Source organism: Aspergillus homomorphus (genome assembly GCF_003184865.1).
Source record: "Aspergillus homomorphus CBS 101889 unplaced genomic scaffold BO97scaffold_26, whole genome shotgun sequence".
Taxonomy (NCBI): domain Eukaryota; kingdom Fungi; phylum Ascomycota; class Eurotiomycetes; order Eurotiales; family Aspergillaceae; genus Aspergillus; species Aspergillus homomorphus.
Window position 1 is genome coordinate 275,538 of NW_020291912.1, and position 23,733 is coordinate 299,270.

The 23,733-nt window shown below is 52.0% G+C and overlaps 11 protein-coding genes and 1 non-coding gene across 12 annotated transcripts; 7 read left to right on the forward strand and 5 right to left on the reverse strand.

Moving 5' to 3' along the window:
• Positions 1 to 427: 427 nt before the first annotated feature.
• On the forward strand, positions 428 to 1,390 carry BO97DRAFT_444362 (alpha/beta hydrolase; the record flags this gene model as incomplete). Its single annotated transcript, XM_025698454.1, has 2 exons — positions 428 to 892; positions 972 to 1,390. 2 exons carry the CDS (start codon positions 428 to 430, stop codon positions 1,305 to 1,307), a joined length of 801 nt encoding a protein of 266 aa, XP_025550032.1. The 3' UTR covers positions 1,308 to 1,390.
• A 180-nt stretch (positions 1,391 to 1,570) lies between these two features.
• BO97DRAFT_115405 (uncharacterized protein) lies at positions 1,571 to 2,298 on the forward strand. Its single transcript, XM_025689936.1, has one exon. It carries the CDS (start codon positions 1,715 to 1,717, stop codon positions 2,093 to 2,095), a length of 381 nt encoding a protein of 126 aa, XP_025550033.1. The 5' UTR covers positions 1,571 to 1,714; the 3' UTR covers positions 2,096 to 2,298.
• Positions 2,299 to 2,435: 137 nt separating this feature from the next.
• Positions 2,436 to 4,457, reverse strand: BO97DRAFT_426122 (uncharacterized protein; the record flags this gene model as incomplete). Its single annotated transcript, XM_025697111.1, has 3 exons — positions 2,436 to 3,235; positions 3,312 to 3,413; positions 3,779 to 4,457. 3 exons carry the CDS (start codon positions 4,455 to 4,457, stop codon positions 2,436 to 2,438), a joined length of 1,581 nt encoding a protein of 526 aa, XP_025550034.1.
• A 1,861-nt stretch (positions 4,458 to 6,318) lies between these two features.
• Positions 6,319 to 10,000, reverse strand: BO97DRAFT_406655 (putative integral plasma membrane protein). Its single transcript, XM_025695454.1, has 8 exons — positions 9,779 to 10,000; positions 9,173 to 9,719; positions 8,993 to 9,119; positions 8,828 to 8,866; positions 8,685 to 8,769; positions 8,585 to 8,630; positions 6,726 to 8,533; positions 6,319 to 6,669 (listed from the first exon to the last, which is right to left on the reverse strand). Exons 1-8 carry the CDS (start codon positions 9,815 to 9,817, stop codon positions 6,511 to 6,513), a joined length of 2,850 nt encoding a protein of 949 aa, XP_025550035.1. The 5' UTR covers positions 9,818 to 10,000; the 3' UTR covers positions 6,319 to 6,510.
• A 171-nt stretch (positions 10,001 to 10,171) lies between these two features.
• On the forward strand, positions 10,172 to 11,756 carry BO97DRAFT_444364 (snoRNA-binding rRNA-processing protein UTP6). The gene is made up of 2 exons (XM_025698455.1): positions 10,172 to 10,307; positions 10,386 to 11,756. The coding sequence occupies exons 1-2, from the start codon at positions 10,218 to 10,220 to the stop codon at positions 11,478 to 11,480; spliced, it is 1,185 nt and encodes a 394-aa protein (XP_025550036.1). The 5' UTR covers positions 10,172 to 10,217; the 3' UTR covers positions 11,481 to 11,756.
• BO97DRAFT_406657 (peptidyl-tRNA hydrolase domain protein) lies at positions 11,582 to 12,471 on the reverse strand. The gene is made up of 3 exons (XM_025695455.1): positions 12,122 to 12,471; positions 11,761 to 12,021; positions 11,582 to 11,690 (listed from the first exon to the last, which is right to left on the reverse strand). Exons 1-3 carry the CDS (start codon positions 12,394 to 12,396, stop codon positions 11,603 to 11,605), a joined length of 624 nt encoding a protein of 207 aa, XP_025550037.1. The 5' UTR covers positions 12,397 to 12,471; the 3' UTR covers positions 11,582 to 11,602.
• A 1,330-nt stretch (positions 12,472 to 13,801) lies between these two features.
• BO97DRAFT_115494 (putative RNA-binding protein (Nab3)) lies at positions 13,802 to 17,308 on the forward strand. Its single transcript, XM_025689937.1, has 6 exons — positions 13,802 to 14,295; positions 14,491 to 15,312; positions 15,379 to 15,558; positions 15,618 to 16,104; positions 16,171 to 16,391; positions 16,456 to 17,308. The coding sequence occupies exons 1-6, from the start codon at positions 13,971 to 13,973 to the stop codon at positions 17,025 to 17,027; spliced, it is 2,607 nt and encodes an 868-aa protein (XP_025550038.1). The 5' UTR covers positions 13,802 to 13,970; the 3' UTR covers positions 17,028 to 17,308.
• Positions 17,309 to 17,410: 102 nt separating this feature from the next.
• On the reverse strand, positions 17,411 to 18,212 carry BO97DRAFT_406658 (cytochrome c oxidase subunit 6B family protein). The gene is made up of 2 exons (XM_025695456.1): positions 17,845 to 18,212; positions 17,411 to 17,726 (listed from the first exon to the last, which is right to left on the reverse strand). The coding sequence occupies exons 1-2, from the start codon at positions 18,073 to 18,075 to the stop codon at positions 17,604 to 17,606; spliced, it is 354 nt and encodes a 117-aa protein (XP_025550039.1). The 5' UTR covers positions 18,076 to 18,212; the 3' UTR covers positions 17,411 to 17,603.
• Positions 18,213 to 18,336: 124 nt separating this feature from the next.
• BO97DRAFT_393427 (protein SYS1) lies at positions 18,337 to 19,621 on the forward strand. The gene is made up of 2 exons (XM_025693924.1): positions 18,337 to 18,871; positions 18,948 to 19,621. Exons 1-2 carry the CDS (start codon positions 18,624 to 18,626, stop codon positions 19,333 to 19,335), a joined length of 636 nt encoding a protein of 211 aa, XP_025550040.1. The 5' UTR covers positions 18,337 to 18,623; the 3' UTR covers positions 19,336 to 19,621.
• A 324-nt stretch (positions 19,622 to 19,945) lies between these two features.
• Positions 19,946 to 21,457, forward strand: BO97DRAFT_406660 (class II aldolase/adducin domain protein). Its single transcript, XM_025695457.1, has 5 exons — positions 19,946 to 20,324; positions 20,517 to 20,777; positions 20,905 to 21,037; positions 21,109 to 21,277; positions 21,350 to 21,457. The coding sequence occupies exons 1-5, from the start codon at positions 20,042 to 20,044 to the stop codon at positions 21,422 to 21,424; spliced, it is 921 nt and encodes a 306-aa protein (XP_025550041.1). The 5' UTR covers positions 19,946 to 20,041; the 3' UTR covers positions 21,425 to 21,457.
• A 264-nt stretch (positions 21,458 to 21,721) lies between these two features.
• Positions 21,722 to 21,833, reverse strand: BO97DRAFT_t184. Its single transcript has one exon. It is a non-coding gene; the product is annotated as a tRNA-Leu (tRNA).
• Positions 21,834 to 22,511: 678 nt separating this feature from the next.
• On the forward strand, positions 22,512 to 23,481 carry BO97DRAFT_444370 (class I SAM-dependent methyltransferase; the record flags this gene model as incomplete). Its single annotated transcript, XM_025698456.1, has 4 exons — positions 22,512 to 22,584; positions 22,657 to 22,743; positions 22,810 to 23,241; positions 23,306 to 23,481. 4 exons carry the CDS (start codon positions 22,512 to 22,514, stop codon positions 23,479 to 23,481), a joined length of 768 nt encoding a protein of 255 aa, XP_025550042.1.
• Positions 23,482 to 23,733: the final 252 nt, after the last annotated feature.

Genomic DNA, 23,733 nt, shown 5'->3' on the forward strand with positions numbered 1-23,733 from the left:
TAATCTACCATCTGGACAGGGGTGTTTATCGCCTGCTAGCTGTTTGTTTCGGGAGAGTGAGATGCATTCACAGCCTACCTCTGATGCTGAGCTCTCTTCAATGGCAACCTCCAACAGGATCGAGGGGCCAACGCGGGGAGGATTGATTCTTCAGGGCTGTACCACCTGGCCTTACTTCAGAGCTACGCCATTCTTGTATTGTTGTACTATCTATCGTCTTGTTGCGGCTCCGACGATCGTGCAGAATTCTATCAGGCCCACCGCATAGTAGGTATATGATACTTTGACCTTCTGCCTCCGTGGCCTAAAACCTACCAAGCTACTAAGCAACACTTGAGAATCTCTTTCATTCTGTGCATCGCATTCCTCTGCACATCACAATCACTTACTGTTTTCCCTTTCCTTCTCCTCTTAAACCAACATCAGTATGCTCAGACCAGCCGTTGTCATCGTCCCCGGCTCGTGGCACCGACCACAGCATTACCAGCGCCTGATCGACGAGTTCGCGAAAGCCAACTACCAAGCTGTAGGCGTGACAATGCCCTCGGTAGACTCTAGCCCTCCCTCCACCAGCTGGATCCCAGACGCCGAGGCCGTGCGCAAGGTCATCCTAAGCTACCTCGACGCCGGGCGTGACGTGATCACCATCGCCCATTCATTCAGCGGCATCCCCATGTCGGAAGCAGTCAAGGGCCTGGGCAAGAGCGCGCGCGAAAAGCAAGGGCTTCAGAGCGGCGTGCTCCACTTGATGTATATGTGCGCCATGGCGCTTCCCGAAGGCCAAAACCACATCGGACAAGTGAAGCCCCAGACACCGGAAGAGGAGGAGCTCGAACGGCAACGGCAGGAATACTTGGCCGAGCATGGCGGCATGCGCTTCACTGAGGGGGGTGTGTGTGTGTGTCTGTGTGATTTTTTTGGTTGTTTGCCACAAGCACGACGCCCCCGAGTAAGCTGACCTCATACCCTAGGATGGAGCGATGATTCTGGATGGCAATGCAATCCGAGAGGTCTTTTATAACCGGTGCGACCCTGCCGATGTGGACGAAGCGGTTGGGCTGCTGGGCTCGTACCCCGTGGGCCCGTTGTCCGTGCCGGTGACTTACACGGCATATTGCGAGATTCCCAGTACGTATATCGTCTGCGAGAACGATCGGGCCTTGCCGTCATTGGTGCAGGAACGGATGATTGCGCAGAGTGAAGGGGCGCTGAAGGTTGAACGGTGCCAGGAAGGTCACTCGCCGTTCTTGAGCGATCCGCGCTTCATCGTGGACTGCGTTCGCAGGGCTGCTGGGGAGAATGTCTAGGCTATTCCGCGCCATGGTCCTTGTCTGTATATCAGAATGTATAATAATACCCCGCTCCTCAGGCTGGATAATGGGTTAAATTGATAACGATCTTGATGCGTCGTGGATGCAAGTTTTCGTGTGAGAATCTTCGACAGAAGCATATAGCTGGCTAGAATGGATTTAATTGGGCAACAAGCGGCGAAGCCATGACAGAGAAATGAGTCAGCTTATCGAGAAATGGCCGCCGGTTCCTCCCGAAAGGGTAATTGCTGTCATGGTCACTGAGATTATGACTCTCTTTCCGAACTATACCTGCAATGCACCTCTGAGCCAAACTCCTTTGTGTGAGCCATTCTTGCTGTTAAAGATGGGCTCGTCCTATCGAATCTACCTCAGCCTCTCCATCCCACTAAAGCTGCATTCGAATGTCCCACGTGCAATCTTCACGGGTGGTGAAACCGTCGTCTCCCACCCCCCGGCATCGCCAAAACACAAGTTGCGACCCCTGTCGGCGCTTGAAGCGGCGATGCGTTTTGCCGCCACATACCAATGATGGCGACGGACGTGTCGGTACAAGTTGCAATCGTTTAGGTCATCGATGCACCTTTGACTTCGTCAAATCTGTTTCCGCGCGGCTGAGGAAAAGCAAAGACCATCCAGTCGGCGTTCTCCAGCCAACCCAACCACACAAACAACAGCACCACCATCACCAACCCCCTTCTCCCTGTAACAACATTAGGAGCCATCACATCCACCATGGGGACGTGGTTACTGAGTGTCGGAGCGAGTCTGGGTTTGGTACTTGATATCTTGGCATGTTGATGGGCGTTAGGATCAATATCTGTATATAGAGTAGCTGCTGTTTATAGAAGCGTCGGAGACCATACCGGTAGTAGTCATTGTCTTGCACTCCGAGATAGAAGCGTTCGTGGCTCGTTCGTTCGCGGTTTACTAGATGGCGGCTGGATCTGTACAGTATCTATATATAGTCCCCTGAATAAGAGCTATATACTACAAATGACATTACTAGTAAACGCAAAGATGAACCGATTATCCATACAATACAATCCAACCAGAAACAAAGCCATATTTGCAATCAATCAGTAACCCTACACCTTCCCCAGATCTCAGCCCCAGTTTTCAACCTCAGTGACCCCGACTAGCAGACTGTTTCGTGCCACTTTGGCTTCTACCACTGATCCTCTTACTCCTTCTAGGTCGTGTAGCCGTCTTCGGCGAACTACCCAGCTGGGTGGTATCATCGGCCGGAGGAGTAGTACTCTTCGCAGCCTTCTTCTTAGTCGCTCTCTTCGGAGCCCTCGTCTTCTCCTTCGCGGCGGCGGCCCTAGATTTCTTCGTCGTAGCAGGCGCCCTCCCACGCTTTCTCTTGTGGGATGGCGACGCCTCCGAGTCGGCCACCATCAGCTTCCCGGGAAATGGAGGCAGCTGATCGATCTGGCCGTTGATCCCAATCGTGGATCGATCTCGATCGCACCCAGACCACATTCTCATGCGGCGGAAGATACGGTTGGGGTAATACAATTCGCGGTTCTCCCGGAGATATCGGACCTTGGCCTGAACCTCCTCCTCGATGTACCCATCACGTTCCCACGACAGTTTTCGCTTCTCGTCAAGCCTAGGGTCGGCGAAGGAGGGTGTGGGGACTCTGCTGTGCGTTTCCTTGCCGCCTCCTTCGCCGATCCCTCGGCCGATCCCTCGGCCTCTTTTGTCGCCTGGGTTTGCGGTTTGCTTGAGCGGGTTGTTTTCCTTGTCCGTGGTGCTCTGGCCGTTCGCGTGGGTTTGTGCCCCGACACTCTCTTGTTCATACTTCCCTATGCCCTGCACAGTCACGGGCCGCGGAACCTCCTTGGTGGTCGCCGGTTGAAACGGTTCCTCCTTAGGGGGGTGCATGAATTTGATTTGGCCTGTGTCGTCGATTAGAGCAACTGTGGATCACCTCGGAAGTCAGCTGAATCTATCTATATTTCCGCGCAAACATGCGTGTGGTCGATTGCGCCTTACGTTTTGGATCCCGGTGCAGGCCGCCCTTGAGAACCACATCTTCGTCAACACCTTCTAAAGGTATGGGTGGCAACGGACTTTGATTGGCGGCCATTCTGAGATCTATGTATTGGCAGCAATTAGCTTGGCACGGGGTACAAGCAAGTATGGAGAAAGGAATGCAGGATGCAAGGGATGTACACGCGGAATGTGAACAGACGGCCAAGGCCAGATGCTCTCGTTTGCTTCACGGGCAATTTATCGAATACAAACACCAGAGTTGGACAAGCAGACACAGAATCAACCACGCAGGAGCTTAGCTTCGCTACCGATGTCTGAGCCACGGAGAGGAGGGTTCCGGTGGACCAGAAAGAAGTACCTCATATACACGCAACACTATCTCAGAATCTTGAATGCGTACAGAAACAGACAAAGAAACATTGCCACAAGCAGAATGATGACGACAAACCAGAGCCATTTGTACTCACCAGCGGAGAGTGGTATTCCTTCCTCTGGAGTGGGAGCAACAGATGCTTCGTCTCGGATGGTAGTGACTGAATTGCCAGCGGAAACCGCCGATCCAACTTTGGAGAACAGCATTGGACGATCGTACCAATTGTACTTAGGGCCGCCAGTACCGGGGATTGGTGATTGTCTCTTGAGGGGAGGCCGAGGGTTGGGAAACGTGGGGAGCCTCGGGAGCGGATCCTCTATTTGTGCTGTTTCGTTCGGGTACAGTCGCCGGATATAGGCTCGCGCTTCTTCCTTGAAACTAGGTACTTTGAGTGCTTCTTGGAGGGTGGAATAGGCATGTCTGTACAGCTCCTGGTCGTTCTGCTGCTCGGGGGGAGGATCGAATTTCCAACAAAGGACCTCGGGCCTCCGCGGATCATCGGTATCGTTTGTTTTAGGGCTCTGGGAGTCAGGACTGTTCTCCTGGGGGCCTTTCTCGCCAAGGGGTCCGCCGTCAGAAATGTCTATTGATGGCACAGGTGTTATCAACCAGCGCGGACGATTGTTTCGTCTGCCGAAGTAGATATTGACATTTAATCCCGGCAGTTCTCTGGGCTCTGGATTGAGAGGTTTGCCATTCACTGCATCATATCTCCAGGCAGGACTCGAAGGCGGCAAGAGTCCTCCCGCCTGTCTGGGTGGCCTGTCCGCCATCGTGGCCCTAGATTGGATCAGTTCCAAAGCCAACACAAACGAGGGCAGTGTATCACGCTTTAACGGATAGTCAGTTTAAGACTTACATCAGAAAATATTCGTTTGCAGTGATGAGACTAGAGGAATTAGCACAGATGGAGAGGGCTGGCGATGCGGTGTCTGTGAGAATCAATTAGTATAGTCTGCATAACCAGACCTTCGAAAGGTTCAGATTCAACCACCCTCCAGGGTCAGCAAGATACCTTGTTTATGAATGGAAGGACCTCCTTTCTTTGCCTGTTTGCGTGAGTTGCCCTCAGAGCGGGACAGCGTGTTTGCCTTCAACAAAGAACGACTCCCGAAACCCTTTCAATTTCCAGTGGTTGATTCATCCAAGGTTGACAAACGGATGAGTGTAATCCGCTACACTCTGAGTTTTCTTTGTTGGGGCTTTGAAGGTCGTGCCTCAGGGTACCAACTGGGACAGTCTGGATCTGCTTAGAATGGAATCACACAAAGCTATCTTGATCTGTGCTTTCGCCATGTCAGTTCAGACCAACAATCTATCAACAAGTTCCCAGGCACTTACCCCGAGTCTTCTCCCATGTCAGAAATCAGTGTGTGCAGCACGTGTATGAAAACACAATACAGGAGGCCGCAACGCTTTGGTCAGAGCCCAATGCATACCCAGTCCCTGCTGAACGGCAACACCAGTAATAAGAAACAAAAAGAAAACAGTAACGTAGAGACCAACACGCGTAATCAGCCCTTCCCAATACCAGAACTAGAGGGTTCAGAGGTACTTTTGAAGAAAAGATTGTCCGATGTCGAGAGAGGCGGGGGGAAAGGGAAACACGCGAAGCACTAGAGGGAGTTGATAACGCCAGGAAAAGAGCCTCCTTCCTTGGTTCCCCTCGGAGATATCACGATTATTCTTGCTTGTCCGGTATCCGATCACTTTGGATTCTAGCTTTGATCTCCTTCTCGGGGATTGTGTGTTCTGTCTTCGTGGAATTCCTGCCCTAGAAGAGTTATCGAACGCGAATCCTTCTCTCGTGCGTCGTTACCGTGGTTGGATCGATGATTCGACCATCGTGTTAGAAAGGTTAGGCAGTAGAGAAAAGAGAAATAAGAGAAAAAGAAAAAAAGGGAAAGATCAACAAAGAGCGTGTACGAATGCATTCTTCGGGGAATTTCCCATCGCACGATTGGATACTTCCTCAGCTGGATCCGCGCATCTGTCCCGGTGCGCCGTTGACTCTGCGGCGTCTGGAATGTAGGCTCATCATCATCGGTCAGTTTGACTTGCTTGCTGGAATCGTAGTTGTAACGCGACTGTTTCAATGTGGCTTGACAGATACATGTACTTTTATGTACTGTGTCGAAATAGGCTTTCGCGTTGGGATGGGAAGACATGATTTGTCATTTCATTTTAGCTGTGAGCGGTGGTTTGAAGGGGGAGAAGAAGCAACGGGGTTGGGGATAGAGCGAAAAGCAGCGCTTCGCCATCAGTTCAGCCATTTTTGTCGACAACCCACGAGGGTGGGACCGGAGAGGGAAAAAAAAATCATTGAACCATGTGGGAGGAGTTCTGAGAGGCAAAGAGCCCATCCCACCTCCTGCCTCGTTTTTGTCATATACGTTATGTCACCCCGATTCTGGCGAACATGTTTGCTCACATTCCACAGCTCCAGCTGTAAAGTGACGAACTCGCTTGTGTGAATGAAGTCTGGTGGAAAGAGCCACTGATAACTACGTTACATTGAAAGAGAGATCAGAGAGTCAGTTGCACAGCAGATCTGCGTGAACTCTCGCTGCTCTTCGGCGTCAAGCACGGACCTCGCCTACGTCCTCAGAAGCTGATCACGTTGATCGACTCGAAGCGTCACAGTAAGGGGTAAAAGTACATTATTTGCAGTTCAATTGACAGTACAAAGTTATAGCAACCGCCAGTAGCACTCGGCTACAGATTGGCGGCATGATTGTCCCATGGAAGTATACTCAAGAACATATAGAATGATTCACTCCCCCTGGTACAGCAACTAAGGCATGGCCTCGGGGTGAAGGCACACGCTTATTGCCAGTATCTAGGTTCATCAAAGACATGGTACCGATGGCCGCGTACACCCTGCCCACGGAACAATGTCGGGAATTGACGGCCCTGAGGAACCATCTCCTCAGGGATACGCATTTCGTTCTCAGGCTCAGGCTCGCCAATGACAAATTTTCCGACCTGTCGCAATATCTGTTAGAGCTGATGAAACATGATTGCGATTGAAGGAAGTTTACCTGAATCTCTGTGTCGGTGATGGAGTCCCGACTGACACGGGCGTAGCCTGTTCTCTTCAATTTCTTATAGAGGATGTATTCGCACCATCTGTCCCAGTCGGTGGGGTCAATGTCCTTCATGCCGCTCGTCTCGCTAACATATGTGTTGTAGTTGCCCTCCAGCGGCTTTGTGACGAGATAACTCAATAGGACCATGGGGCGGTCCGATGAGCCCATCAGGTTAGACAAATATTCAGATTGCAGGCGACGATCTTCGGGGTCCTCTTCTTGGCCCGAGTGGAAAACTACAACGTCGACCAACTCTCCGTACATGTCCAGCGTGGCGTGAATAGCAGGAGCAAGCTCGCCAACAGGAGAGGGAAGAAGGTGATGGGTGGAGTTAATAATCGGAAACTTGGACAGCAGCGCAGAACCCCACGTGTGTTTGTTGGGACCGGGTCCGAAATCAGCGTACATGCCTAGGTCATCTGCCAGGAATTGCGTGATATCACGGTTGCCCATGATGATACGTTGGTTGTCAGACTCGAGCAAACCAATCACGTCAAGTTCCAGCTCTTGGATGACATCGCGCATGCGTCGCTCAGACGCCCACATGTCATTATCCAAGCCAAAGTGCACAGTCCAGATTCCGAGGGTGGCAACCTTATCTTCCTTGTGATAGGGGGTGTAGTCATTGGTGGGGAACCGAAGGTAGGCGATGGAGATAGACAGAAGCTGGAGAGCGGCGAGGACATAAATAAAGTAGGAGCGTTGTCTCTTGCTGTTGGGGCTGACAATCTTGCTCCTGGAGTTGTGAGAGTTTGAAACTGCCGCAGAAAAGACTCCAGCGCCAATACACAACATAGTGGTAATCATGATCCAGTCAGTGTGTTCTCTCACAAGGTAGCCACCGGGAACAAATGCGTAGGCAACAACCCAGACGTGGAACAACACAAGAATCATATAGACGAAGAAACCGAGTCCAAATGTGGCCGCTGGGGAGTGCCGAACAGCGGAGGAGATCAGGACCGGGGCTACTGCAAGAAGGTAGAAAGCAAGGACAAGGGCACCGTAGAAGCCAGTCCAGTGGCTGTAGCAGGTAAGGAATGCCGCACCAACGGAACCCATTCCGAACGCTGTCCAGCTTCCGGCAGCGGCAGGATAGAAAAGACCAAATACAAGACCGGCGCCCATGGCGAAGATGGTGAGGGCACCGTGAGGTGCAGCGATTGGCCCTCTCACGGGATATCCCTCCCAAACCCAAGCAATCATGGTACTGGAATCAGAAAGAAGGTAGTGCATCGCGAAGACTAACGCTCCAATACCCAACCCGGCAGGAAGCCAGGAGCCTTTCTTGCCGCTGGATGGCAGATAGTCTCCTCCACTTGTCGCGGGCCTTCTGTAAGATCGCAGAACAGCCAGGATGGCGAGCAGAAGCCCAACCTTGTTCCAACCACCATTCTCTGCATGCATAATGGGCCAGACCGGGTTGTTTGTAGTGCAGGCGAACTTGGCAATGCTCGACATGATCAAACCGGTGCCCCACGCGAAAACTCGCGACTCCAGCCTGGCATTGTTGCCACGCTCAGCGTAGAGAGTAGCGGCCCATGTCATACAACTGCAAACAACGCTGAAAGAGGTCAAAAAGAGCCGGTTGGCAGGGTCCTGGATCTTGTATGCTAGCAGTCCGGACAACGAAAGGAGATGGAAAAGTCGAGGATTCTTAACCACAGCGGATTTGAGGGCTGGGATAGCGAGAAGGATAGGTGAGAGATATGAGACAATGGCAGCCTCGTATCCGGAGATACCCATATGCCAGAGAGGGAAGTCTACAATCATCAGCTATGCACGGTTAGGGTGCTCAGAAAACGGTCACTCACACCAGACGAGAACAGGAAGGGCAGTGCAAAGGGTCCAAAAGACGAACTACACTTCGTCAGTAATGATTTCGAAGCGAGATTCAAGAACAAGGAAATTTACCCCATTGTAGACTTCTGCAGCCGCATCAAGGACTTCTGTCCAGAAAAATCCCTCTCCAAAGGTGTTGCCGACCGGCTTGCCCTTCCTAACTACGAGTTAACTGCAATGCTCCGTGAAATTGTTGGAGAAAAGGCTATACACACTCTTTTTCGAGAACGGAGTCCGCAGTGGTCTTCAACTGCCTAGATGTTTCCAAAAAATCTTAGATCACGTCGATCAAGCACACCATCCACCGACGTCGTTTGGCAACTGTACATTTCTCTCTCCCTCTTCCCCTCATGAATCATTTTGGAAGCCACTGTACATACCCTCTGCTAACCCCCTTGACATCTCTCACAACAATCTCGAACGCTTCAAAGTCAAATGCAGTGACCGCGTCGAAACCCACGTCAAACAAAATAAGCGACCACTCGAAGAAGGCGTATTTCGTGTAGGCTTGGCAAGGTCAGACATAGGCCGAGTACATTCCGCGTCCACATAAGACTTACCTCCAGGAACCTTGTGCACTTTATGTTGAATGAAGAAGTAGATCAACGGCACGAGGGTGCCGAAGAACAGACTGGCGAAGATCTTCCGATATTTGACGGCCCGGCGGTTGTTCGGGCTGAGAGCAAGGCAGCCAAGAGTCCAGGGCAGGGTTGCCACCAAATACGAAATCATGAATATATCATGCCAGTCGTGATCGTCAGTGGAGGTGACATATGTCCAACCTCCGCATGTGAAAGTCCGGAACAGTCCGACACCAGCAACCAGCTTGGGTAGAGCGGAGTTCGGGCGGGCCGTGAGGAGATACCATAGGAAAACAAGGGCGAATCTAGGTCCGGAAGTGATGGCAATGAATACTTGGAAGAAAGACCGTTCGGGATAGCGATCACCGATAGTTGCTGAGACGGAAGGAAACCATTCATCGGGGTAGCCATAGTGTTCGTTTTGGACAATCTTGCGGAAATGCAGTGACATTCCCACAATCAGGGCACTAAAGAAGGCCGTGTAGGCGACGGCGGTATGAGTCCACGAGATCCATTTTCCATTTATCTGCGCCAATGCTTCAGTCAGATCGCGATTCTTCCTTTAGGTGTGAATAGGTGACTAACCGCCACAACGGCATCCCCATCCTTAAATCTGGGTGCCATGATAGCACAGGCGACACCGGGCTCGACCTCCGGTTAATGGGGTAATTGAGGCAGAATTACACAAGTCCAAGCTAAAAGAAGAAAACGAGTGGCAGTAGAAGAAAATAGAAAGAACAAAGAAAAGAAAAGAGAGAGATTATATCGACCGAAGAATGGAAACAACAAGTAAGTCCAAAAGAACCCCCCTGAGGTGAGATGGATTGGATGGGATGACCGTCGCACTGAGGCTCGGCAGCACGCGGGCGCGCGAGCGTCACTAGTCCAAGTTAGGCAGGCGGCCAGGGACGTTGATAATCGGAGATCTCGTGCGGGATGCCGACCACTTTTTTTTTGCCAGATCATTCTGCCAGTCTGCGATCTGCTTCTGAAGACCCCAACTGGGTTCTAGGTCATCGCAACCATGTCTAACGCCACTGACAAAGCGCGCTTCTATCTGGAGAAGTCGGTGCCAGAGCTCAGAGAGTATGAGAGGAAAAAGATCTTCTCCAAGGTACCATCCCTCCCCTACAGTCCTTCAGTAATCGGATCACAACCCCGGAACTCACGCAAACTGTCAATCGAAATATAGGAGGAAATCTCGGCGATCGTCAAGAAGAGATCGGACTTCGAGCACAAACTCAACGCCCGTGGGGCCATTCCAGCCGATTTTGTACGATATGCGCAATACGAAATGAACTTGGACACCTTGCGACGGAAGAGAGTGAAGCGCTTGGGTATCAAGATGCCGGGCCATACTGGGCAGAGGAGGATCTTCTTCATTCTCGACCGTGCGGCTCGGAAGTTTCACGGTGATATCCGCTTGTGGATTCAATACATCGAGTATGCCAGGCAACAGAAGGCTTATAAGAAGCTCTCGAATATTCTTACAGATGCTTTGCGACTACACCCTACCAATGTGGATTTGTGGATCTACGCCGCGCAGTACAATGTGGAGGAACACGCCGATATGACACAGTCCCGGAGCTACATGCAGCGAGGACTGAGATTCTGCAAAAGCTCAAAGAAGTTGTGGCTTACCTATGCGAAGTTGGAGATGATCTACATCGCCAAGCTCGTCGCTCGACAGCGAATCTTGGGGCTCGACAAGCCGATTGAGGCCCCGAAACAACAGGAGCCTTTGGACGATATGGATGCAGATATGATCAGGCTTCCGACAATCACTGGGGAAGATATCAATCCCAGCGCTGAGAATGAGAATGGCGTGGACGAAGTGGCGCTTGAAGCTCTCAACTCGACACCTGCATTGAGTGGCGCTATTCCGCTTGCCATCTTCGACACAGCCATGAAGAACTTCAACAACGATGACAGGTTCGGCCATGAGTTTTATGACATGGTGAACGAATTCGACGACTTGCCATGTCTGCGCAAGGTCCTGGGGCATGTGGTCGAATCCATGCAGAAAGCCAAGCCCGACAGTCACCATACACACGTATGCTACATCAAGTTCCCTACGGCGGGAATTCAAGTCACTTCCCCCGAATTTCCGCGTGCCTTTGGTGCGTCATATGGTCGTCTCACGGCTCATCGCACGAATCCATCCGTCGCCAAAGAAGTTATTAGCTGGCTGCAACCGATTGAGAAGACCGAGGGCCTGGATCTTTCACTGCAAAAAGCCATTTCTGCCACTATTCGCAATGCAGAGCGTGTCGTTCAGGGAGCGTAAATTCAATCAAACTCTATTCAAGTTCTATGCAGGCGTTTAACGGGATCTACCATTTGCAAGCTGCATTAGCAAGCAGAAGAAGGGGCTATAAATATTTCAGTGAGGGAAAAGTTAGCATCATATTAGTCGTCTCTACTGCCTCTCCTGCTACTTTTTTTGCTGCTGAGAAATTTCTTCGTTTTGATGCGGGACTCGTTTGCGGCTTTCTGCCTGTACAGTGTTAGCTGAGAGCCGCGGGCATTGTCGTACGAATACAACGCAGTTGACCAAACTGGCATACAATTTGTGTACTCGGTCCTTTTGTTCTTGAGATGTTTCTCCGGGAATAGCATCCATTCCGGTTCGTTTGATGAGCTGGTGGAGCTTGTCATAGCATGACTCCACGTTTTCAGTCCGTTTCCGTGATTCTTCTGATTGAATGACCAGACTGCGAGTCCTGGGTGCGATGTAGTGGGTCGCTTGAAGCGGAGAATGCAAGACCCTGGGCACCAAAGGCAGTAGAGCATCAAGCGGCACTCTGAGGGTGGCCTTCGAGTTGACCCTATTCGGATCCAATAGAAGTGCATACGTTAGTCAAACAATACTCGGAGGCTCAATCATAGTCCATGCCGGGATGAGTCGGCTTTGAGGCGGGAACAGACTTGTTCACGTTTTGACCCCCAGGACCCCCGGAACGACTGAAGGAGATTTCACAGATGTCACGCGGGATCGACTTGGAGCTGAAGCTAGCCAGCCATTGGCGCGCGGCACTCAAGTCGTCTTCCGATGCATGGTCATCATCTCTGGTAGCAGCGGACCGTCTGAAGGCGAAGGTTCTTGTTGCGATGGTGGGGCTCACAAGAGGAATAAGGAGGAGGAGACCCCGACGAGGAGGACAAAGACTACGGGGAGAATTATGAAGGAGCGCGGTAGCCATGGCGGAAAGTGACAGTCTCAACGGCCAATTCGTTCTAGCGCATGTCAATAGAAAGCCCGATATTTTGCAGGTTGGAACAAATGCACGTAAACGGGAAGACATTGAATTAAGGCCGAAATGCTAACCTAACCAGTAACAAGCACGAGGAGGATCTTCCAGAACCCGAGCTAGGTAGCAAGCAGCAGGTTCAACTTCGGAATTACTACTGTTTTCTAGGGGTAATGACGGTAACATAACATGGTTTAAGGTCGGCAAGGTCGGGTAGATACCGTAAGGCTTGGTTAGTGGCAGTGACCTCCGCCAGTGTTTTAGTGTGTCGGGTTTACCGAACTGCTCACTCAACCTTGGCAATGACCGCTGCAACACTTTAGTGCCTGATCTATCAGGTATTGATATGTCACTTAGTCCTTCTCTTTGTTGAGCCACAACTGTTACTGTGGACTGAAATACGAAAGACCAGTCACTTGACAAGCCCACTTGCTGAAGGGGGGGAGGGGCGTTTACCCTTTACCCAACCCAGACATCTACACGGAAGGGCTCCGTCGGCGGGTGATGAATCTGGACGCGGTGACAGGCTGATGGACTAAGATAGTAGATAGTGTGAGGGAATCGCAGGTTTGCAGCAGTTCCAGCCATGAGAATCCAGGCGCGCCTTGACCCGCCGCTAGTAATGATGCCGGCCATTCAAAACGCGTGGTTAAGCTGACTGGCGCAAACTCTGACCTTGTTGCCCGTCATGGATGGATGGATGTTACCTGACTGAACTGACTGACCTGCCACTCCTTCAGTTAGTTACTCACTCACACTTCACATCTTCACAACGACATCTCCCTTTTCCCTTTTCCTCTTCCTCCCCGTGGGTCCGGTGTAGCATATTTACTTCGATCGGGGTTAATTCTCATCACCCATACCGCAATCACCGTGATCTAGTTTCCGTTTTTCTTTTTGACTTCGCCTCACATTATGGTCACCCTTCGGTATTGGTGAACTAATTTGTTCTCCGCATTGTCTCTCACCCTTTCCCTGCTGTTTGTTCTACAGTTCTACTAGATCTTTCTATACACACTGCCTGGTATTCTTTCTCCGTTGCTTCCTTCCTCCTCCCCCTCCTCCAATTTCACCCCTCTCTCGTCCTCTCTCCCTCCCTCCTGTACTTGTACTTTCTTGCTCATCACATCATTACTTGGAGTGATTCTCTTCTTCCCAGTCTTGAGCTCTTCGTTGGCATCTTCCATTATACTCTGTCTGGGTTGGGGGACTGTGTGAGTGACCCATCACTCCGTCTACCTCCACCTACACTCTAAGTTTACACACTTCTCTTCCTTCCTTTCTCTCTCATCTTTCTCCAACTCTCTCTCTTCCTCCCCTCCGTCCGCCCGTCCATCCGTCGTCTTTTGCCATCCCATCGCCTCCTTTACCGCCCCGGCTCCAACGGCCCGGTTCTTTTTTCAAGATAGCCCCACCTTAGCTTGGACGATTTTCCAAAATCCCTATCTCTCCTGTGGTCCTTTCGGTCCTCCTTTGCGTGTGTCTTTCTTTTTTGTAGATGACTCGACCTCTCGACCTTGGTCTACATGACGCCCAATTCCCCAGATGAAGCTCTTCACTTCCGAGGCAAAACCCTGACTCCCGAAAGCCCTCGCCCGCTGCACGTCGCGGAGCCGGCCAAAATCCCGGTGCTCCAAAACCAAATGGATCCTGTCTTCAACGACACTTCGACTTATGAAAAGTCCTCCGAGTATTTCCATGGACCCAACTCCCAGGTGCATCATAATGGATCAAATTTCCTCTCTTCCCAAGGCTCCTATGTTGGGTTGGAAGCAATGAGGGGAAACGCGACCGGCTCCGCGCAACAAGCATTGGAGCAACCGCCGCCACACTATACGCATCATACACAAGGTAGCTTCCAACCTGGCTCTTTCACCCTGGATGAGAGATCGGTGGACAACAGAAACAACCACAACCTCGCTGCTCAGGCTCCCATGGCCCAGGCGTCTTTGCCATCAGATCGATCTGCACCTCCGAATCCGTACTCTTCCATGAACCTAGGAGCAACAGTCGCAAACTCTTCTCTAACCACATTGCCTCCTTCAGATGCCGCTGCCCTCCTAGCTCACCCTATGCCCGATGCCCCTACCTCTTCTCCCCATGCCGCCCCCGGTTACCCCGGTGCGAACGAGGTAAACGCTGCTATTACCAGCTGGACGACCTCGTTCCCCCCATCCGATCGCCTAGTCTCCCAGAACAAACCCGCTGATAACGCCGGTGAGGATGGTGTCGATTTCCAGAACCTCCTCGATAATCTCCCCCCTTCCTCTACCGCTCCCTCTGCCCCCACTGTTGCGGAAACAGCGCCTTCCACGGCCGATGCTTCTGTGCTCCCTCAAGCCGGAACAGACGACCTGGGGCTTCCGCCACGCCCTCCGCCCCAAGACAAGCCATCCATTCATCCCAACTACAATGCCAGTGATGACATCCGCTCCTACCACCAGCTTCCCCCTAATTCTTCCACCGCACAGCCCTCCTCCCCTTCCTATCCCGCCCAACAAAGTAATAATTACCAGTCCAATCTGGGAGTATCGTCATTGGCAGCAGCCGGCGCCCCGGGGACCTCCTCGGGAGTCAGCGCGCTGCCCCCGCCCCCGGTGGCGAGCTTCCAGCATGCAGAGCCTCAGGAGCCTGCTCCTGCTGGCACCACCGCTACCACTGCTGGTGCCACCGTCACCGCTCCAGCAACAGCCACTAAGAATGGCCGCACGGAGCGGCTAAGTGCGCGGCAGTCCAAAAGCGCCGATGAAGATACTCCCTGGGGCCCCGAAGTGCAAAAGAAATACGACGAGTTTCTCCATGATGAGAGGATATATGTTACAGAAGGCCTTTGGGATCGCTTCCCACCTGGCTCTAGGTTGTTCGTTGGTAAGTACCCTTCGTTGTTGGTGTGGTTTCTTGTTTGACTAATTCGTTCCCCTCCTATGTCTGCAGGCAATTTACCTACGGAACGAGTCACGAAACGGGACCTATTTCACATTTTCCACAGATTCGGCAAGTTAGCCCAGATCTCGATTAAGCAGGCCTACGGATTCATACAGTTCCTCGATTCTTCCGCCTGCAAAAAGGCATTGGACTCTGAGCAAGGAGCCGTCGTTAGGGGGCGGAAAGTCCGTAAGTATAGGTGGTCGGGTCTAACGTCTATTAGAAGCTAATGTTGGAAATTATCTTAGACCTTGAGATTTCAAAGCCACAAAGAAACACCAGGCCAGGGACGGCTTCGGGAGAACAGCCCCGTGCGCCTCCGTCCAGACGATCAAGATCCCCCGATTACAGTCGAGGCGGTTCATCTAGCAATCGTAACGCACGAGCTCCAGCAGAGCGTTATGACCGACCATACGAATCAGGTAGAGTGCCATTCAGCGACTTCAGGGACGAGCCAACCCATCGGAGGCGCGATGACTATCGGCCTCCTCGGTCACCATCACCGCGTGCTTTTCGCGGCAGAGATGGGTATCGATCTCGGGATCGGACGCCCGAGCGATATGACCGGCGAGAAAGGCGGCGTTCTCGATCGCCGTATGCTAGAGATAGGAGATACCGCAGCCCAAGCCCGCGGGCCCGTGGGGTCTATGAAACAGAGACAGACATACCGGTTCCTCGACGAGCTCCAAGAGATGTCCCAGAAGTGCAGCTTCTAGTTCTCGAGGAAGTCGATCGGTAAGTAGAGACCATGGCGTTGCGCAATTTTTCGGTAGTACCAGTTTCGCTAACATGCTTGTCAAGCAACTTCTTGTTCCACGTTGAAAACTCGTTCCGCAATCGTGGGCTCCGAGTTGACATCCTTGTGCTCGGACCAAGGATCCCGCTCAATGCTGCTGTTCAACGCCAAATTCAGGAGGGGGTCCTTGCCATTGTAAGACTATCGCGACCCAGCCAGTTCTCGCGGAAGATTCCGTTGCAGGTATTCGATCGGAGTGGAGGTCTGGACAACGTTCGGTCAAATGGTAGGCTGTCCCCGGTTGCTCTAGATGCCATTATACGAATGTGTGCCATCTAACATGGTGTCAGAATATCCTGATGTCGAGCCCAGCATCGCCGCTGAGATCGTGTTCCATGCACAATCCGTACATCGCGGCGGGCCTCATCCATTCACACCAAACCCGGCGTTTGGTGTTCCACCTCTGCCCGCTCCAGCTGCATCGGTCCCTCAGGCTCCTTTGCCTACCATGCCAAATCAGCCGAACATTGCCAATTTGATAACCTCTCTCGACGGGCCCACACTTCAATCGCTTCTTGGAGTATTACAACAGCAGCAGCAGCAGCAACGCCCGCCAACTGTTCCTAGCGCGCAGCAGGCGTTTCCCCCTGCTGCTGCCGCCGCCGCCACTGCCACTCACACCACCGCAGACCTTGCCAGCTTGCTGAACGCTGCGACCCGACAGCCCATTCCGGCAAATCCGCAGCAGCCACTGGCCCCGCAGCCCTTCCCTTTACAGACGCCCAATGCTCCAGTGGTCTCAGACCCTAATCTGATCTCATTGCTTGCAAAAGGCCTAGGGGGCCAGCAGCCGCAGAACCAGGCTGCTGTTGGGCCTCAGGTACAGAATATCATGCATCAGCTAGGCAAATGGAAGCAATGATGCGTGCGTTCGGCTGAGATCGCTTTCCTTTCCTTGCTATTTTTTCCCCTTTCGCTTCTCTGACCCGCGTTCTTTGGTGGCATCTCAGGAACTCGGGCGTTGATTGATTGTTCTGTTGAGAAACGGATATGGGAATTTATCTGTGAATATATTATCATGGCTCGGTTGTTGGGTTTTCTTTCTTTCGCATCGGTTGAATCAGCGAGCAACTGCTACAGGAGTGCATCGGTTGAGTATTCTTCGGAAAATTGGTCGGGCATTAGGGAGGGCGTGGTGTATTACAAAGGTCATCCGTATTCATTTTCTATGATCTCGTGCACTATACTGGGCGTCTTTTATTTAGTCTCGCTAGAGAAATGCAAGCAGACGATAATTTCAATAGAGTGGTATTCTTGAGACATAAGTGGAGAGCATGTAGACCTTTGACAGATGGGGCCTGGCCCGTATGCGAGTCATTATACATGGGCGGGGTGTAGGGTCGATATAGTACAGTTTGATATATTATCGAGCTGATAGCACTGTCCTACCATTCGATATTGGATCCCCTTGGGGGGGCTTCAATATGAGCGCTCATTTTTACCGCGCAGTCCATCCCTGTGATTTTAGATCCTCGACCTTGGCTGCATCTTCCTTCTTGATGCGCTCGATTGTCTTGTCCCGGTTGTACTCCATGACACGCTTTTCTTTGAAGTATTTGACCTATTCGAGAATCAATCAGCACCAATCTTATGGTATATCGCCAGAGTATCCAATTGAACCAGGCCGACAAATTCGCGGCGTGCCATGATAACAGTGGGAAATTTCACGCGTCACGCACCCAAGCTCTCGAGCAAGCAGTCTCAAACTGTGCGAGTTCTTTTCCACACTTCCGCTGCGCATCCTTGTCGTTCTTGATAGCATCCAGGATGTCGTTCCTGTCCAGACACGAGAAGAACAGGTCGCGACCTTCGTAGCACCGTTGCCGGGAGGTTCGGTCCGGGGCTATGCGGCCGCCGTCGGAGGCGGCATTGGAGGAGGGGGAGTCGGAAGACCAGGGAAGCCAGCCCATTGTGCGATATATGTTTGGGAAAGAGGTGCGCTCGCGAAAAGGTGAAACAAGCCTTGAGAAGAAGCTGAGACCCGGCTGAATTAGCGGTTGTGATTGCGAAATTGGAGGTGCCCTTCAGCAAGCTCGCATGGGGCAACTGACTGCAGTTAGTTAATTCGCACTGCCCGCTCCGCCGCTCCGCAATGACGGCCGGGTCATGTGGCGCTAGCCTATCCCGTCCACCCTTTCATCCTCACAAACAACCTCCCACTTTCCAGCCACCTGGCGGCGAAGTTTCGAGCTATCTTTGTCGCTATTTCGGTCGCTTAGGGTTGGAAACTCGGTCATAGTGATCGCCTCGAGATATACCGTCTGGTAGGGGAACCTTTACATTATTGCGCGGTGTGCGAGTTCTACACCACAACAAAGCTTCGGCAGCCAGCACTCAATTGACATCACCGAACGCATTGGGTCTCTCACCAACTTCTCGCCAATTCGTCCGGTATCTCGGTCATTGGAGAGCCAACAGGGTATCTCTACCTCGTTTTTCGAAAACACATCTGCGGCTCATGCCCCCGCGCCGACGTCCGCCTCCTGCGGGGGCCCGGACTGACCTCCCACCTCTCAAGATTGTCCGGAAGATCGCCCTGCTTCAAAGTGCCTTCTATGTCTCCGCAACGGCGCTCATCCTGTTCACCACGCTAGTCTACGGCACCCCATTCTCACTGGATCTGGTCCTGAATTGGAGTGCGTTGCGGGGAGATACTACCGTTGGGTGGATGCTTGGGTTGGTGTGGATGTTGAATAGTGGAATAGGGTACGCTTCGAATCCTCCTCCGCTACTTCTGGGCAAAGCTATCAGAGTCACTAACAGTCTCTGCGCATGGTTACAGGGTGATCTATCTTCTTTTACTTGTGTCGCGCTCGAAACTCATCCCCGACTTTGCACTCACGATACACTTCCTACACCTGATGATCACTGTCCTCTACACTCGCTCAGTGCCCTCAAACTGGCTCTGGTGGGGTCTCCAGTGCGCCAGCGCCACCCTCATGACATTTCTGGGAATCTGGGCGTGTCGCTGGCGGGAGCTGCAGCCGATTAGTTTCGGGGGTAACACCGCGGGGCGTTCGACGACAGGCTCGTCTCAACCTCAAGCTGATGGCGCCGACGAGTCGTTCTCTCTGTCGCGCGGTCGGGGACGAGGACGCAACCTTCCGAATGGGGGCGATGAATACGAGATGGCCTCAATGATGAAGACTGTTGGTGATCAAGCCGTGTAGCCTGTCGCTTTCCTTTCTTTCATTTTATCTCTTTAGGGGGGGGTGCATGTGCTCATCACTGTTATATTCAGCGATTCTCTAGCAGATGTTTTCTTTTTCTTTGCCATTCGTGTATACCCTAACTGGCCGGTACCTGTATAGATGGCGTTGATGTGGCGGTTCCTGTCTCTTGCATTTGTCTATTTTTTCTTTGTCTTATATACACTTTACTTCTTGATGTTTGAAGCATTCAGTCCGGTTATATGGCATCTGTGGGAGCAAGTGGTTCATATACTTTCGTTTGAGGACGCAGTCCAGACAACGCTAGAAACACATGAAGACACATGACGGCGTATTTGATAAAGAAGATTTATCAGTATTCTCGCAAAAAAAAAAAGTGCAAGTATATCCCTTATCGTCACGTTCCGTGTCTGGGCGTCGATTTAGGCAAGTCTGAGAGCCCACCGGGCCGACCAAACCAAAAGAGTAAGTGAATTGTCTCTAGAAGGCGCATCGGCGACACGAGCCTATCTAAAGTGCCGCAGATAAGCAGCCGATAACCCAAATCCATACAGCGGGGCAGACATACTCCATCTTGTAGATAAACCTGCTCGGAGCCCCTTCCGACAATCCAATTGCCCCTCTTTTAATTCCTCGTCAAGCCCTTCCATACTCTCGAACCCCTCTCAAGTCATTCAGAATCATTTTAGTCCATAAACCGCCAACAATGTCGACAACAATCACCCAAAGCCCAGAAGCGGCGCAAACGCTCCCCGTCGTCGCCGCCAACCAGCCCAACAACTTCCACCCGGGCGACGCCGCCGCCGATAAGCCCTTCCAGGCCCTGGCGCGGGGGACTCGCAGCGGCACCCTCAAGCTACGGGGCATCCCCACCTTCTCGGATGTGTATGCGCAACGCCAATGGATGAAGGAGCATATGGCGGCTGCGTTCCGCTACTTCGGCAAGAAAGGCTATGGCGAGGGTGTGTCCGGCCATATCTCGATGCGAGGTGCGTTGCGGTTTCCATCATCATCATTATCACCCTCAGTACCATGGCCGTCAACAACAACAACAACAACAACAACAACAACAGCAGCAGCAACCCCCAACAACCACATTTTCCAATCCGGGATGCCCGGGGTGCGGGAGTTGGGTGACGGTGGCGCGGAGTAAATCCAGATCACTAACCACTACCGAATAGACCCCATCCTAGCAGACCACTTCTGGATGAACCCCTTCGCCAAACACTTCTCGACCATCAAGGCCTCGGACCTGGTGCTCGTCGATGCGGACGGCTACGTCACCGAGGGCGGCGCCCAGCTGCCCATCAACGAGGCCGGGTTCATGATCCACTCGGAGATACACAGGGCGCGGCCGGATGTGATCGCCGCGGCGCATACGCATTCTGTGTACGGGAAGACGTGGAGTGCGTTCGGGAGGCCTGTTGAGATGTTGACGCAGGGTTGGTTTGCTTCCTTCCTCTCTGTTCTGTATCTGTTTTCCTTTGGGTGGCATGGCATGCGCTGGGGGGAGAACGGGGCCCGGGGGTGAGTGGTGCGAATGCTGACTGCCATGTTCAATGATGATAGATGCGTGTAACTTCTTCGGCCGACTTAGTGTCTACGATGATCATGGGGGCATTGCCCTCGCTCAGGATGAGGGGAGGCAGATTGCCGAGGCGTTGGGGAAGGAGAATTTGGCGTGTATTTTGCAGAATCATGGGTTTGTCTATTCCTTTTACTCCGTTTATTACGAGGGGCCAAGGGCTAGGCCTGGCTAACACATCATCTCAGTCTCCTGACGGTTGGTCGCACCGTCGACGAGGCGGCGTTCCTCTTCTCCAGCTTGGATAATGCCTGTCATTCGCAACTGTTGGCGGATGCCGCTGCTGCCAATGGGGTCCCGAAGAAGATCATCTCGGATGAGGTGGCTAAGTATACGGCTGATGCTGTGCAGAGTCCGGTGAGTTTTCTTGGTGGTTCTTGGTTTGCGTGGGTTTGAGAAGAGGGGTTGCTAATGGTCGGTCGTGTATAGCATAACTTCTACACGGAGTTTCAGCCGGAGTTTGAGTTGATTGTTGAGGAGACTGATGGGAGGGTCTTGCAGTAGACTCTCTCAGTGGGGTTAGGTTTGATGCAGTGGTTCTATTTTTTTTTTTTTCTTGAAATGAAGATAGATTGGGCTTTTCAGTAAGGATACAAGTCTTTTAGTACCTGGATTGGATCCAATGAGAAACCTGTGCTTGTGTGGTCGAGAAAACACGAAATTGGATCAGTTTGGATAGGACCGCTGAGCAAAGTGGCCGAGACTACGCAATCTCCGCCTATGTCTGCGCATGTAGTATGCCATATAGTATGCGGATTTGTGTTTCTGACAGGGAGGAAGGTTGCAAAAATCAAAAAGTCATGACAAGAGTGGGATTCGAACCCACGCCAACTTACGTTGATCAGGAAGCTTGTGAAGCTGGGTGTTAAGGTAACCTTAACCTGACGCCTTAGACCAACTCGGCCATCTTGCCTTGATTGATGTTTGAACCTCCACTCTTGCATATATCAACCGCAACAGAAAGAAGCGAGGTGACGCTGGGTATAGTTAGTGGTGCTGGCAGGGCATCTTCGACAACGTAGAATTGGGGAAGTGTGTACAAATAGTAGGGGTACTACAGTGTTGTTATCTAAGTACGCTGGGTCTGCTTTGCGTTCTCTTTTGCAAGTATTCCCTTTGGGCTTGCGAAAATTCCTGGTGTTTTGATTGTGATATATAACCACATCGAACCGGAGTGAGAAACGTTCTTGTCCTTTAAGATTATATGGAAACCGTCATGAAGCTGCACCCGACAGGCCTCGTGTTAGATGGAGGGGCTAGTATAGTTCAGAGCAAGATACAAGTACCTGCCAACGAGCATATACTAATATATCCCATGGCTCCCATCAAGTGGCCGAACATAGAGCTAAGAGCAGTAGATAGGAACACTCGTCTTACCCCACATATCATAAGACCAAAGAGAACCCGCTGATCAGCACAGTAAAAGTTAAGTGCTTACGCTTGCGAGATATATTAAGTGGCTGATAAGAAGACGAAATGATACAATTCCGTGCTAGCCCGTCCAGCCCGCAAATATAAAGCCCGCGCATCCTGCACCCCGACTAGACAGACCCAAAGATAATTAAACCGCCAATCGCACACACAAGTCAAGATGGGCATCGATCTCAAAAATCGCGTCATCAGCTACGTCGACAAGTACAAATTATTGCTCGATGCGTTCAAGTGTACGTCTATCCAAGACACCCCCCTTCGATTACAGGCAAGCCTAACACATATATTGGGGACGGTCCATCCAGCTATCTGGACCGTCTATAGTTCCAATGACCGTGCAACAGAGGGCCCGGTTCGGAGCCGCGCCTTTGCACAGTGGTATGGCAAGGTTGGTAGGTGTTAACACCCTACAAGCCCGATCAAGATAGTAGACAACTCTGACCAGGGCTGCGATCAAGCGCCCAATTTCATTGCATACGAAGACACGACCTCGCTGCCCTCGCTCGCGGCGGTCGCGCACGGGACCGTCCTCGAGCTAGGCCCTGGCTCGGGTAATCAGCTTCAACGGTATAAGATGGATAACATCACCAAGATCTATGGCGTCGAGCCGAACGTGGCGTTCGAGGATGCACTACACGCTCGCATCGAGAAGCTCCAGCTAAGCGACAAGTATGTTCCGGTCTTCTGCGACATCCGGGACACCGCGGCCCTCGAAAGGCATGGCATTGTCGAAGGGAGCATCGACTGCGTGACTAGCTTCCAGGTGCTCTGCTCGGCTGATGACCCGGAAGATGTGGTTGCTCAGGCCTGGCGGTTGCTGAAGCCTGGAGGCGAGTTGATTGTATGGGAGCACGGTGCTAGCTCGGACTGGCTTACGTTCGTGGTGCAGAGTACGTCTGATCTTGATATAAGAATTGGCTCCAAGGATGAGAGAGTAACTGATATGGACTATAGAAGTGTGGAATCTGCTCTGGCCCCTTGCGTTGGACGGCTGCTCTTTGGATCGCCCGATAATGAATATCCTGCTCAAGTCGGCGGATTGGGAGATCGTGGATCTGAGGTACGAAGGGGAGAAGTGGAGTCTGATGCCTAGGGTCTCTGGCACATTGAGGAAGGTCCAGCGAGGGTAGAGCTGAAATGAAGGATCAATTGGTTCCTGGGTGCCTGGGAAGAGTAGTGCTTGTCATGGGCTAATGATGGAAGAGTGGAATCGGACTATCACATATAATCACCAAAAACCCTCACAAGTAAGGCTTAAGTAAGCCAGAAGTCCTCGTTTCTTCATCTTGTACACATACCCAGGTCATTTGCTTCGGGGAAGGAGTTCGACTCCTCAGGCAGTGACAGGGTCGGGTGCGAAAGTGGCAGAGATGTCGCAAAAT